The 15,926-nt window shown below is 34.9% G+C and overlaps 1 protein-coding gene across 5 annotated transcripts in view; it reads left to right on the top strand.

Annotated features, from left to right (window-relative positions):
- The window catches only part of NAB1 (NGFI-A binding protein 1), a 52,287-nt gene that overhangs the window by 14,163 nt on the left and 22,198 nt on the right, over positions 1-15,926 (top strand). For all 5 annotated transcript variants that reach the window (XM_074215489.1, XM_074215490.1, XM_074215488.1 and 2 more), the window contains 2 exons: positions 6,666-7,500; positions 14,325-14,458. In XM_074215489.1, the coding sequence (XP_074071590.1) occupies positions 6,682-7,500; positions 14,325-14,458 (953 nt within the window). In that variant the 5' untranslated portion in view covers positions 6,666-6,681. Of the gene's footprint in view, positions 1-6,665; positions 7,501-14,324; positions 14,459-15,926 lie in introns of those variants that run through there.

Here is a 15,926-nt window from a genome sequence, read left to right as displayed (position 1 = left end):
AATAACATTTTGAGGTTCTGTTCCTAAACAAGGAAATTTTGGAGTTAAAAGGTATGATTATTCTTGTAACTTACTGAATAATACTATATTGCTCTTCAGAAAGATTTTATAAATTTTTAATTCTATGAGCAATTGTACTTGTTTCTCCACAACCGTATTTGTTTGATTTCATTGTTTTTGATTATATTTGCCAGTTTCATGAGTGTAGAGTAGAACTTCACAAGTTTAGATTACTTCTCTTTGATTATTATTGAGATTTCTTTGTTTTGAATTATTATTAGTCATTTGTGCTTCTTTTGAAAATAGTTTTTCTACTCATATCCTGTGCCCATATGATTTTTAAAAGTTTTTTACATATTTCAAGAAGCAAGTTTTTCTCTCATTTTTGCTATAAAATATATATGTATATATACACATATCTATCTATCTATCTATATCTATATCTATCTATATTCTATCTATCTATATCTATCTATATCTATCTATATCTATATCTATATATCTATATCTATATCTATATCTATAGATATATATATATATATATATATATATATATTTAGGATTTCTGTAAGCCAAATGGGGTTAAATGGCTTGCCCAAGGCCACACAGTTAAGGTAATTATTAAATGTTTGAGGCCAGATTTGAACTCAGGTACTCCTGACTCCAGGGCTGGTGCTCTTTCCACTGTACCGTACCACCTAGTCACCCCTGTAAATATTTTTTCACATGATTTAGTCCATAAAATTTTGACTACCAAATGTCTTTAGTGCTTGTCATAAACATTTAAATAACTAACTCTTCCTTTCTCTTGTTTTCTGTTCTTCCCAACCTGGATTTCTCTTTCCTGGCTCTTGTGTGGCCTTTTGAGAATTAGGTGGATAGAATTAGAGAATTGGTTATGTTAGTGATCTGTTGTATAGTTTGGGATGAGAAACTTCATTGGAGAATTTAAAATGTCCTTAGCATTTTGCCTACATATTTTCATAGAGATGTTGGAAAAAATTAATGTTTTTTTCCTATTAAATATAGGATTTATAAATCAGCATTTTTGAGCAATGCAAGCCCCTGGGGTTTATCTAGCTGGTCCAGCTCAGTACAATATAAATTTGAAAGCAGGGAATATTTTTCATTTTTACCTTTATGTCTTGTAGAACAGTTCCTTGCACATAATTGATGCTTGATAAATGTTTGTTGACTTGCCTTGCCATTTACAGATGATAGAAAATGAAATGCAAAGATCAGGATCATATTTCTATTCCAACTCGGTCATTCACTAATTCTTATCTTAATTACAGGATACTGTTAAGGGCAACTAATTTTGACTGAAGTTTGGCATAACCCCATAACTTATCAAGATCTGGCATATGTTCTTACCATTCTCCTAAAACAGCTCCTTTGAAAAGTTACTGGTAGCTTTTTCTCTCTGTTCTTCTACCCTGAGACCATTCTGTATCTTTTGACCTTGACCACCCACATCTTGAGTCTCTAGTTTTGTTCTCTAACTGATCCTAGACTACTGGTCTTTTTTCATTCTGCCCCTTAATTAGAAGCTTCTGGAAGCCATAGGCTCAATCTCCTGCTCTGTTTGGTATACTATTGTTGCTCTACCTATCACTTCTATCCAGAAGACATGAATGTGTGACTCCAGCTCTGACCTATATCACAGACCAGTATTTCCAATTATCTATCTGTCATTTCCACTTTAGGTGCCTCACTGTCTTCTCAAATTGAGGATATTTGAAACAGAAATTTGATTGTATTCAATCTAGCATTCATTTGCATATACATGTGATTGATTTAACATGAAATGGCAAGAGAATTCTTTTTTCCTTCCTTTTCCTTCCTCTTTCAAGCCCTCTAGATTTCTGAGTTTATTCCTACTGTTAACATTCTGACTTCTAAGAGTCTTTCCAACTTTTATGTCCTATGGAATTCCTATGTTCTAGGAGTGTCATTGTACTTCTACAATGAATATTTATTGAATTTTTAATTTGTATGTCCCCTAAAGCTAGCAGAATGCCCTACTTTGAGAGACTTTGAGAAATATGAAATTGGGGTACTCTAGTAAATGTTTGACTAGTGACTTTGGGAAAAAATTTATGCAGGACACACTTTAAAATTGTTTAATTAGTGTTAACCTTTTCTCCATCACTTTCTTAATTCTAACTAAATAATCAAAAAGAGCAATAAATCAAGCCCTGCTTTGTAGTGTTTGTCAGCTTCCAAGATGTAAATGTTAGAAAGAAAATTTGACAATCAGCTCTTGATGGGAGCCGACTCCAGTGCACCCCGAATGAAAACAGAGGGTGGAATGAGGAGCAGGTGGGGAATTGGGACTGAAGGAAAAAGTGGTTAAAGGATACAGACAGAACTGGAAGGGAACTTGGAGGTCACTCTTGGTTATCTCTGTTGGGAAAAGGGAGGAAAAGAACTGGGTTCATTCTTCTAATTCTGTTAACCTGAGGGCTGAAAAACCTTCCATGGGTTGGAGTCAGCTTATCTTCTTTCTTACAATGTTCCCTAGGACAGATTTTAGTCTTCTCTGTATTTCACTTTCCTAATCTGTAAGAAGGAAGGAATCTGCCCATTCTCTCCCTTAGTATACCTTCCTAGGTCAAATATCGTGAAAACTATATACAACTGCCTTCCTCTTCTATCAAACAGGCTCCTTCAGCATCCCCTGCCTCTCTAGGGCTAGCCAGTGGTGTTAGTGGTCATTAACAAGTCACCAACACCACTTAGAATCCCTTGTTCCTATCCAGTCTCAGCTCAGAATCCTTGCCTTTCCCTGATCCCCCTCATTGATGATATTCTTTCTCCTATCCCAAAGTTGAATGTACTTTGTGTGGACCTCATAATTGCTCCTCTGTACCAGTTGTAGACATTCAGTAGAATGTAAGTTCTTTGCGGACCAAAGAGCATTTTATTTTTCTCTCCTTACTCTTAATACCTAATGTTTTTTGCAGGTGATTTTTTTTTAGGTTTTTGCAAGGTAAAGGGGTTAAGTGGCTTACCCAAGGTCAAACAGCTGGGTAATTATTAAGTGTCTGAGGCTGGATTTGAACTCAGGTACTCCTGTTGCCAGGGCTGGTGCTCTATTCACTGTGCCACCTAGTCACCCCAGGTGATAACTTATTTAAAAAAATTATGTATTTTCATTCATATGCTAGTGGTGACTTCTTAAACACTTCTTGGATGGCTCCTACCACATTAAGGACAAAATTCCTCTGCCTGGATTTCAACATCCCTTATAATACCATCATACCTTATACAGAACTTCTCTCTAACATAAATCTGTCTCTCCAGTCTCATATTCTCATTATCCACAAAACAAACACATTTAGCCTTCCAGGTTTGTGCTACTATGTGTCTGCACAAGATATGGCCTCAGACACTATCTGGGTGACCCTGGGCAAATCACTTAACCACTTTCTGCCTCAGTTTCCTCATCTGTAAAATGGAAATAATAATAGCACCTACCTCTCAGGGTGGTTGTAAGAATCATATGAAATAATAATTCTAAAGTATTCAGCACAGTGTATGGCACATAAATAAGCACTGTATAGATGTTAGCTATTATCATCTAGAATGCAAGTCACTATTTCCCTGGGCTTCATTTTACTGACATATAAAATCAGGGAATTGAACTAGATGGACCTCTGAAGGCTTTCCCACTTCTAGATTTTATGATCATAAGTTTGAGTTGTAGTTCTAACTGAAGAGCTGACCAAAAAACTTTTAAAAAACCCATTTTCTACAACATTTAATGGAAATAAGTGAATTTTGGCATGTGCCTAAGCAGATGACCTTAGGAGGAAAAAATTGGCTTACTCCACTTAAAAATTACCATCTGAACATACCCACCATAACAATCATTAGGAAAAAAATAATCTACTTATCTATTCCGATGGGTAGTGTGCATTATTTTTTTCCTTTGTTTCTTTTAGGTTTTTGCAAGGCAATGGGGTTAAGTGACTTGCCCAAAGTCACACAGCTAGGTAATTGTTAAATGTCTGAGGCCGGATTTGAACTCAGGTGCTCCTGACTCCAGGGCCAGTGCTCTATCCACTGCACCACCTAGCCACCCCAGTGTGCATCATTTTATGTGATTGTACTGAGAGAGATCTACAGATCCGAAGAGCATTGGTTGAGTGAATTTTGAAGGCTTTTACAAATATTAAATATTTACAATATTATAAATATTAAAATATTTTTAAGTTTTATTTTCAGATTTGCATTCTTTCCCCTTCTATTTTCTCCTAACCCTACCATCTCTAACTTTTATAAAGCAAGAAAAATAATCTACTTCAAAAATGTCACATCAAACAAAACAAATTCCCCCATTGTTCATGTCAAATAAAATAGAAGTCATCCCCTTTCTATCTGGAATTTGGGTAGCTCTTTGGTAGTTAAGAGTTCTTTGGAACTGTGGTTGGTCATTGTGTCAGAGTACCTAAGTTTTTCTAAGTTGTTTGTCTTAACAGTAATGAACAGTAAAAAAAAAAAAAAACAAAAAGCAAAAAAAAATTAGTAATTTGTTATTGTATAACTTAGACTGACTTCACTCTGTGTTAATTCATAATAGATTTCTTCCAGGTTTCTATAATCCTCTTCATCATTTTCTATTGAACATAATTTGTCCAATCATTCCCCAAACAATGAAAACTTAAATGATGAGCAACCTTTAGATTCTAATTCTTTGCCACCACAAAAAAAGAGTTACTATAAATATTTCTGTACCTGTGGGTCTTTTTTCTTTTCTTTGATCTCTTTAGGCTATAGACCTAGTAGCAATATTGTAGAGTTAAAGGATATATATATATAAAGCTTTTGGGGCATAGTTTAAAATTGCTTTCCGGAATGCTTAGACAAGTTAATAGTTCCATCTGTAATACATAAGTTACAAAGTAAGATAAGGTTTTACACAACCCCATCAGCCTTTGTCATTTTCCTTTTTATTTTTTGCCAACTTTGTCAATATGATTGGATTAGATTGATCCTCAGAGTTACTTTAATTTCAATTTCTTCAATTACTAGTGATTTGAACTAGTCAAACTGGCTTGAACCCAGCTTCAAGCTGTGGGTGGTTGGAGCCAAAAAGAGCAGGCTAACCATAGAAGAGTCAGGAATCAAACAGAAGTTTAATTTCAATATGAGGGAAATGACTTGCAAGTAAGGAGGAAAATTAGACAGACGTGCTGCTCACTTCATTGGGGGAACACACTTTAGTGTGGGCACGTCTCAATACTTACACCAATGGCTACACAGTGAGCTTGTAGTCCTCACAAAATGTAAGAGGTTTGATTCATAGTAGGACTTCATAATAAGACTTGTCCAAGCTTGTCTGGTGTTTGTCTGAACTCAGAGGAACACCTGGTCCTACTGGTCAAAGCGCAATAAATATGTGAAACAATTCTGTATTTTTCTGTGCCTGAGATTATCCAGAGGGTGAAGCGCAAAGGATTGTTTTCAGGCCAGGCTCATTGCTTATTGGGCTTTACCTCTGGAACACAGGACCTTGATGTTTCATTTGATTGTTGATAGCTTAGATTTCTTCCTGTGACTTAATGACTTCTTGTGACTTTTGACTGTTCATCAATTAGGGAATAATTCTTCTTAAAAAATTTTAAATATTTTATTTATTTATTTTTCCAGCTACATGTAGTTTTTGCCAATCTTTTTTTCTTTTGCAAAGTTTTGAGTTTTAAAATTTTTCTTTCTCTCCCTTTCCTCTCCCTAACTGAAAGGAACCTGATATAAGCTCTATATTTATAGCCATGCTAAACAGAGATCGATATTGAACATGCTAGGACAATCAGATCCAAATGAAAGAAAAAAAACAATAGAAAAAAATGACAATACATGACAACTTTTAAAAATTGAAGATAATAAGTTTTGGTCTTCATTTAAACTCTATAGTTCCTTCTCTGAATATGGATGGTATTTTCTATCACAAGTCTTTTAAACTTGTCTTTGATTATTGTACTACTGAAATGAACAAGTCCATCATGGTTGTTCATCACCCCATGTTGTTAATGTGTATAATGTTTTTCTGGTTCTGCTTATGTCTCTCAGCATCAGGTCTTTCCAGGTTTTTCTGTAATTAGGGAATAATTCTTGTTCTTATAAATTTGAAAAAGTTCTCTAAGTTTCTTTGAAATAATCACCTTTTCAGAATTATTTAGTTTAATCACAATTTCTTGTGATGGAGTTAAAAGAGCACTTTTTAGTCATATTACATTTTGTCAACTTTGTTCAAATTTAATTTTACATTTTAAAAACTTGAATTAAAAATTTTTTATTGTACCAAGGCTTATAAAAACATAATGATGTCTATCATAAAATCTTCTTTCCAAATTTAGATTACTTCCTTCTTTTTTAGTACTCTACTTTTTTGGGGGGGGGGGCAAGGCAATGGGATTAAGTACTTTGCTCAGGGTCACAAAGCTAATTAAGTATTAAGCATCAAAGATCAGTTTTGAACTCAGATTCTCCTGACTCCAGGGCTGGTGCTCTATCCATCTTGCCATCTGGCTAAATCTATACTTGATTCTTAAAACTTGATTTCTAGAATAAAGGATAGGTGAGATGATGTCCATAAATTACATTGAAACCTTAAAGTGCCAATGACCTGATGAATGATTCCTCCACTTTGTTCTTTGCAGGTTGGACTTCTCAGTAATGGCATCGGCTCTACCTAGGACCCTGGGGGAGTTGCAGCTGTACCGAATATTACAAAAAGCCAACCTTCTTTCTTATTTTGATGCCTTCATCCAACAAGGTGGTGATGATGTCCAACAGCTCTGTGAAGCCGGCGAAGAGGAATTTTTGGAAATCATGGCCCTAGTGGGCATGGCTAGCAAGCCCCTCCATGTCAGAAGGTTACAGAAGGCTTTAAGGGACTGGGTTACCAACCCCGCTCTTTTTAATCAGCCTCTGACTTCCTTGCCCGTCAGTAGCATCCCTATTTATAAATTACCAGAGGGTTCTCCTACGTGGTTGGGGATGACATGCACCTCTTACGAGAGGAGCAGCAGTGCTCGCGAGCCTCATTTGAAGATTCCAAAATGTGCTGCCACCACATGTGTGCAGAGCCTAGGGCCAGGGAAGTCGGACGTTGTGGGGACCTTGGCTCTACAGAGTGCGGGCGACTCCCGACTCTGGCAAGGTCACCACACAACGGAGAGTGAACACAGCCTCTCACCAGCTGACCTGGGCTCCCCGGCCTCACCAAAGGAAAGCACAGAGACACTTGACGCGGCGGCTGCTCTTTCTGTGGCGGAGTGTGTGGAACGAATGGTCCCCACGCTTCCTAAAAGTGACTTGAATGAAGTCAAGGAATTGCTAAAAACCAACAAGAAATTGGCCAAAATGATTGGCCACATCTTTGAGATGAATGATGATGATCCGCATAAAGAGGAAGAGATTCGGAAATATAGTGCAATATATGGGAGATTTGATTCAAAAAGGAAAGATGGCAAGCATCTCACGCTTCATGAGGTAAAAACAAATAAAAAAAGGGGAATTAGATACTTTTCCTTTCATCATTTTCTCTTCCATATTCCAAAAATGCTGTCTTTCCTATTCAGTAAGTTTGGAAACATTTCAGAGCAAAATATATTTATGGCTAGAAATGCCTTCAAACAATAAGCTCTTTAAAAGTTTAGACTTGTACCCTGGCCTGAAGCCAGGAAGGTGGTGCTTAATTATTTTTTAGTTATATCTGACTCTTTCTGACTCCATTTGGGGTTTCTTGGCAAAGATACTGGAGAGATTTGCCATTTCTTTTCCCAGATCATTTGACAGATGAGGAAACTGAGGTAAACAGAGTGAAATGACTTGCCCAGGGTCACACAGCTAGTAAATGTCTGATTTGAATTCAGAAGATGAATATTTCTGATTCTAGACTCAGACACTATCTTTCAGGGTTGTTGAAAATCAAATGAGATAATAGTTGTAAAGTACAATGCAGTGCCTATCTCATAGTAAGTGCTTTATAAATGTTAACTGTTTTTATTGATATTAAAATATAATATAAATATATAAATATAAAACATGTATGTTAAGGTACTTAACACATTTTCATTATTTTTGTATTAAACTCAGATAACTGCTTTTGAGAGGTGCTGTTCATAAGAAATCTCAGGGCTTAAGGGCTCTTGAAAACAAACTCTTGTATTTATAATACAGTTTGTATGTGATTATTTTGGATAAATATAAAATTCTTAATGACTTTTATAACTAACCATTTAAAAAATTATGGGAGAATAAACAGAACATATAGCACTTTCAGATTTTACCAGTAAAAATTCATGTTATATCAGTATTCCAAGGATTTTATTGGGTTTTTTTAAAATGATTTTTAGATTGATTTTGGCATAAAAATTCTTAGTTTTATACCCCTACTGTATATCCAAAATTATTCTGATTAAGTACAAGGAATTCCACTAAAATTTTTCTAGTTTGCATTTATATGCATTTTTCAGAACATACTTCATTCTTTTTGTTGTTGTTGTTGTTGTTGTTGTTGTTTTTGCAAGGCAATGGGGTTAATTGATTTGCCCAAGGCCACACAGCTAGGCAATTATTAAGTGTCTGTGGTTGGATTTGAATTCAGGTCCTCCTGACTCCAGGGCAGTGCTCTATCCACTGTGTCACCTAGTTACCCTTAAATACTTCATCCTTAAAAAAAATACAGGTGATTAAACTATTTCTCCATTTAGGAGTAAGAAAAAATCTGAATTCAACATAATATGAATTAAACACTCACTATGTGTATTTGAATTGATTTTTAAGTTTGTAATACAGTTTGGTGTTAATTGGGTGCAGATGTGGTAACAATATTTAAATTTTTTTTATTTATTTAAGGCAATGGGGTTAAGTGACTTGCCCAAGGTCACACAGGCAATTATTAAGTGTCTGGGGCTGGATTTGAACTCAGGCCCTATCCACTGCACCACCTAGTAGCAATTAAAAATACATTATTCTAACTTTTTAATTTATATTTGTGATGGGTTCTGTCAAGTCCTTATATATACATGTAACTTTTTCTTGTAATAAATCTAGTTGCAGCGCACATCTCATGGACTTGTAATAGTCTTTTTTGGTTAACAGTTCTTAGTGACTGGTAGTGAATGAGTTTCAGTATAATAACAAGCAACTCCTTTAAGGAAATAAAGGCATTTATCCATACTGAGAATTTCTTTAGCTGTTGTTATATGTATTCACAATTTAGGGATAGGAAAGAGCCCTCAGTGATTCTGAAAGCATACTTTGAAGTAGAATCATATAGCCCTTTGATGCTTTTAAATATTGTATTAAAAAATTTAAGAACAGGTATAGTATTAGCAATGAAAAGTACATTTTAATAAGATCTAAAGCCTGCCATGTTTTAGCCCTATATAAATCTATTTTAAAAATGTAAATAGAACACAAAGTCAAGACTGAAAGGCCTATATTTTGGGAAATATAAAAGGATATCACCAATGGGAATGAATTTGTTTTGTGAACCCACACTACCTCTCAGATTAAAAACCAGGAAAAATTGCTGAAAGAAAGTAGATTCTTTGGAAAACTCTTTCCCTTCTATGCCTTCCTCTGGCATATTTAAAACTCAGTTTATACACACACACACACACACATGTGTATATACACATATATGTGTATACACACATATATGTGTGTATGTATATATATATATGTATGTGTGTGTGTATATTTAGGCTTTTGCAAGGCAAATGGGGTTAAGGGGCTTGCCCAAGGCCATACAGCTGGGTAATTATTAAGTGTCTGAGGCCAGATTTGAGCTCAGGTACCCCAGACTCTGGTGCTCTATCCACTGAGCCACCTAGCCGTCCCACAACTAAGTTTTGACTTGAGTTGATGAGTGTCATCCTGTAATACTGCAGCCATGAAGTTGGTGACTTAATACTCTACTGTAAATTCTGGCTTAAATTTTATTTCTGGTAAAGCTTCTTCAGTTCTTATTCATCAGAGCTACTTGTTATTAGGAAATTAGAGAATTATAACATCTTGGGCAAATTAAAGGGGAAAAATGTTCCATTTGTTTAGTATTCTATTTCTTTTATTTTTTTGTTATTCTATTTCTTCTATTTCCGAATAATTAATTGAATTTCTCCAAAAGACTAAGGACCAAGAAATGTTTTAGATCTACTTTTTAAATAAGGAAAATTTGAGTTAGGAATTATTGCCAGATGGAAGTACTTCTGAATATTTTCAGAATTCCATTTTTGTCTTTCAAGTCAGAGATATTAAAGGCTTGATGAAAACCCTTTGTTCTCTGAAGCTACCATTTTTCAGGTCTTTTGAAGGCTTAGAAAAGTATTTGCCCCATAAATTCATTCTTGTGTAAATACACAATAAACTAGATTTTAACCAAAGGAAATAAAATAAATAATTATAGAACAAATCATGATTACAAAACTTTTTAACTAAAGTACCACTGACAATTTTCAATTCTTTGATCTCATCCATTAGCAGAGACATGTTATTCTAAGCTTTCTGCTGAAGCCATGGAACATTTCCAAAACTTGGCTACTTAGAAGACTTTGGGTGCTAACAATTACTACTGATAACTACCTTACTTTTTTCCTTTCTTTTCTTTATTTTTTTTGCCTCTCCTTCACATGATTTCAAATGGTATTCTTGAATCAAGTATTTAATAAAAAGCTAGAGAAGTAAACAGACTTCATTAGTTCAGATTTAGCTTTTATTATTCATTTAACAAAGATTTATTGAGGTTCACTATGTGCAAAGCAATATGAGGTAATAAAATAAATAGTAAGACATTCTCTTTGCCCTAAAGGAGCTTATAATCTAATAGGGAAGAAAAAACATTAACATGTAAAATAAATATTAATACAGATTTAAAATGCTTTAGAGCTTTAGTTCTCATATATTTGATTATTTTTATTTTGAAATTCAAATAATACCAAATGATCATTGATAGTCCACATCTTAAACATGATTTTCACTTCTCATCATGGAATCTTCTTAGTAGAATCAATCTCCATTATAATTGATGATAAAGAAGTTTCATTAGCTTGGCTTTGAGGCTGCTAAGGAAAGACAGAAATCTGATTTCAGAAATAGTTTACTTGGAAATAGGGATGAAATATTGACATTTTGGTCAATGAAAACCAAAAAAGAATATGAATATGATAAAGATCAGTAAAAAGAAGATAGGAGAAAAATGGGATTGAGAATGGGATAGGACATTTAATTTCCTTAATTATAAAATAATTTTTTTTCACAATTGATATTTTATTTTTCCAATTACATGTTATGAAACATTCATCTACATGCCTATGCATATTTATAAGTTCATTATTTCCTTCTACCCTCCCTTCCCACCCCCCTCCTTTCAACAGTGAACAGTCTGGTGAACATTTTATATATACATTTGTGTTTAACATGTTTACACATTAGTCAGTTTCTGCATGAGGAATTAAGAGTATGGGGGAAAAGGAAGAAAACCATGTGATAGGAAAGAAAAACATAAGAGAAATATTTGAAAAGGGAACATGGTGTTCATTCAGATTCTGTAGGTTAAAAATTAAATTTGAATATTTTGGAAATTAAGAAGAAAGGAATGAGGGACTAGACCTGTGAATTTGTTTGTAGAAAGAATGTGGGAAAACTCTTTATGCCAATAGAGTGCAGTACTATTGCTACAGTTTAGTCTTAGAGAGTTGTCTAGCCTTCTAGTCAGTATAAATGCTATGACTTGCCATGGGTCACAGTCAGTATGTATGTGTAGAGGAAGGACTTAAACTTGGGTCTCCCTGTACTCCGAAATCATCTGTATCCTCCATACCACACTGCCTCTACTTGTAGAGATTAGCTATCAGAAATAATGCTTTCTGTGAAAAAAAATGTTTGCTACAGAGGATGTTTATTGGATGTTCATTCATTCAGCGTACTCTATGCAAGGGCAACTGGGTGGGCCAGATGACAGCACAATGGGGCTAGAACTAGGAAGATTCATCTTCCTGAGTTCCAATCTGACCCCAGACATTTACTAGCTAGGTGACCCTGGGCAAGTCACTTAACCCTGCTTGCCTCAGTTTCATCATTTGTCAAATGAGCTGGAGAAGGAAGGAAATGGCAAATCACTCCAGTATTTTTGTCATGAAAACTCCAAATGTGGTCACAGAAAGCCAGACGTAACTGAAAACAACTGAATGACAACCAAAAACATTCTAAATATTTGTATTTCTATTGGGATTTATTGTGTTATTTCATTTTGGTGATTTGGGACATGGACATGGAATTCAAATAGTGCAGTGCAGAGTCTACTGCATTGGCTTCAAATATTCTGTGTTCAAATTCCAGTTTGCTTCTTAATAATTTATGTGACCTTAACCTTTCTGAGCCTCACTTATCCTCATCTGTAAAATGAGGAAATTGGTCTTTAGAACTGACCTTCCCAGCTCTATCCATGATAGAATATTTTGTTTTTTTCTGTCTAGAAGTCACACATTAAAAGCCCTCAGAGGACTTTTATATTCAGAGGACCATCAATAGATCTTTCCTCGTAAGTGATCCTTGAAAACCTTTAGAATTCAGTAAACTGTTTTTGGTCTTTTGAAGTCTGAATTCAGAATCAGAGACTGTGTGGTATATTCTGTTTGTTGTTTGTTTTGTTTTTGTTTTTTTAACTTGCAACATGATGATGGAAGCACATTGTTTTCAATTTCTATATGAGTTTCTTTTCTCAATTCTTTTTTTTTTAGGTTTGTTGTTTTGTTTTTTTTTTGCAAGGCAAATGGGGTTAAGTGGCTTGCCCAAAGTCACCACACAGCTAGGTGATTATTAAGTGTCTGAGATGGGATTTGAACTCAGGTACTTCTGACTCCAGGGCCGGTGTGCTCCATCCACTTTGCCACCTAGCCGCCCTGCTCTCACTTCTTTCAAATTTTAATTGATCACACAAAGAATAGCTAGATAAAATTCAAAAGAAGATACTGGAAAGGTTAGTGGATCACATGATAACCCAATTGAAGTTAATAGCTTATTAAGAAAATACTTTTAAAATTGGTCTTTTGCTCCAGATCCAGAGTATATAATTGTGTATTCAACAAAAATATTCAAGAGAAAACATTTTCTACCAGAGTTCTTTTAGAGGGAGGGGATAAATATGAAGCCAACTTTTCCCACCTACATTTATGTAGCTTTTTGGCCCCGAGGTAGAACAATTAGCCTCTCTATAATTGCAAAAGTCAATAGCAGATTACTTGGCTCAGAACAAAACTGTATAAAAGGCTTACCAACTTGCATTATGGGCTGTTACCTATTGAATGTATGCTGAGGGCTTTTCAAATACTATATTGTACCAGGCCCTATTTCTTTTGACTCTGTTATCTATCAAAAAAAAAAAAAAAATTGTGGTTCAATAAACAACCTCTATGTTTCTGGTTCATTTTGGCACATTGTATTTCATAATGAATTTTGTACTCGCTGCCACATTATTGAAATGGCAAAAATAATTTAACAAATAATTTATAGAACCAGAAAGCCTTGGAGATCATCTGATTTAACCCTTTCCTTTTAGTGACAAGGAAAATAAAGTTCATTTAATTCTTGTTCATATACTTATTATCCTTATGATTCTCCCCCAAAATAAAATAATAAAATTGTGATTATTATTTTTCTTGGTTCATTTGAGAAAGGTTCTAAGAATATAAATTGGAGAATGGCAGAACTGTGGGCAGTTAGTCGACATAGTGGATAGAGTTCTGGGTCTGAACATAAGATTCATTTTTCTGAGTTAAAAGTTCATATACTTATTAATGTTGTGACCCTGGGCGAGTCACATAACCCTGTTTGCCTCAGTTTCCTTATCTACAAAATGAACTGGAAAAGGAAATGGCAATAAACTCTAGTATCTTTGCCAAGAAAAACCCCAAATGGGTTCACAAAGTGTTAGACACAACTGAACAGCCACAATGTGGTAGAACTAGAAGCATCATGATACAGTGAAGAGTGCCAGATCAGCAGTCAGAGTACCTGAATTCAAATTTTAGTGCTCTCATTAATTTTGATTATGATTTTATGCTATATGTTATATAAGCTTTTGAACTCAGTTTTTTCATCTGTTAAGCAGATTGCTAAGTAAGGTAAGGTCCTGATTATGTTTTTTTTTTGTTAATTAGGACATTAGGAATATACCCATATTTAGAGCTACATAAAGAGCACAAGACCATTGATTTTAAGTGAAATGCCATTGAATTTATTGACTAAGTGGAACATTTTATGTGGTTTAGTAGAAAAGTCTGAAAATAATTTCTGTGTTTAATTTTCAGCTGACTGTTAATGAAGCAGCCGCTCAACTCTGTGTAAAAGATAATGCCCTTCTGACGAGAAGAGATGAACTCTTTGCCCTTTCTCGGCAGATTTCTCGGGAGGTCACCTACAAGTACACTTACCGAACAACCAAGTAAGCTTTCAAGGGACTGAAATAAGTAGGATATTAGGCACAATCCCCAGACACTGCATGCCTTCCTAACCCTTTTTAATTCAGTGATCCTGAAGGAGTAAAGGGATGACTATGCAGTAAACACAGGAAATAAAATAGAGTTTTCAAAGCATTACTAACATGAATTCTGTTATTGAATATTACTTTTCAAAATATTATGACTGTCCCTTTAGCAATATAAATAATTTTGGGAACCTCTTAAAGGATTCTTCTCCCTTTTCAGAAGCTTTTGCTGCAAGTGTGATCACTGAATTTAATAGATATTCATAAGCTTCTAGAAAGGAAGCTTGGCAAAATGGAAAAAGTTGGCCAGGATCAGGAAGATTCAGATCCTGCCTCTGGCACATATTATGAGTTGCATTTGAAAACAAAAATGCATGAGACTCATTTTTTCAGAATTAAAAGTTCAGATACTTATTAGTGTTGTGACCCTGAGCAAGTCATGTAACTCTGTTTGCCTCAGTTTGCTTATCTATAAAATGAACTGGAGAAGGAAATGGCAAAAAACTCTAGTCCCTGTCTCTGTCCTGTTCCAGAGTGCCTACCATATACAGTGATAAGACTTAACTAATATTTATTGAACATTTATTGACTGCAAGAAACCATATTAAGTGCCTACTGGGTCTCAAAAAAAAAAAAGCTATGTCACCTAGTGGCAAGGAGCTTATAAGCAAATATTTTAGGTATTTACAAAGATCTTATTACCTTGTATTTGAAGAGAAAGATAGGTCTATTTTTTTTATTTGTTTTTTTTTTTTGTGGGGCAATGGGATTAAATGACTTGCCCAGGGTCACACAGCTAATGTCTGAGGATGGATTTGTAGCTTCTAATATTAGCAAGTAAAGTGTATGAAAGTTCTTTTGAGGGCCCAAAGAAACTCATAATACTGAAAAATCTCAGTGATGATGCTTTAAATTTATGTACAGGCTGTGTGGTGTAAGGGGAACAGTCCTAGGTTTGCAGGCAGGAGACCTGACTCTGTGTCCTGGCTCTGACACTAGTTGTGTGGCTGAGCAAATCACTTCAGCTTTTTCCTCATTTTTAAAGTGGGGACAATTATATTTCTACTAAACTAACCTCAGTGCTATAAAGAAAATGCTGTTTAACTCTCTTTATAAATGTGAGCTGTTGGCATATTTTCTTCATAACTCGTCTCCCTTAGATCCCTAATCTAGTTCCGAAGGTCTAGGTCCACTTTGCTTTCATTCACCAGTAACACTAACTAGACCCTCATGGATTTCTACCTGGTAGAAATCTACTCTTGCAATTGCTATTTCAGTGTTATTGTTTATTTATTTGTTTTTAAAGCAGTTTCCACTTAGTAGTCAAGATATTTAAGTGGTAACTGCAGAGAAAAGTACCCTAGACTTCTGGGGGTGGTTATCTTGCATTTAGGATTATACAGATAGTCTCTTCTGTAGGAACTGT

This window comes from Macrotis lagotis, chromosome 1 (assembly GCF_037893015.1).
Source record: "Macrotis lagotis isolate mMagLag1 chromosome 1, bilby.v1.9.chrom.fasta, whole genome shotgun sequence".
NCBI lineage: Eukaryota > Metazoa > Chordata > Mammalia > Peramelemorphia > Peramelidae > Macrotis > Macrotis lagotis.
Note: the sequence above shows the minus strand (reverse complement) of the source record. Positions and strands in the feature narration are given on the sequence as shown.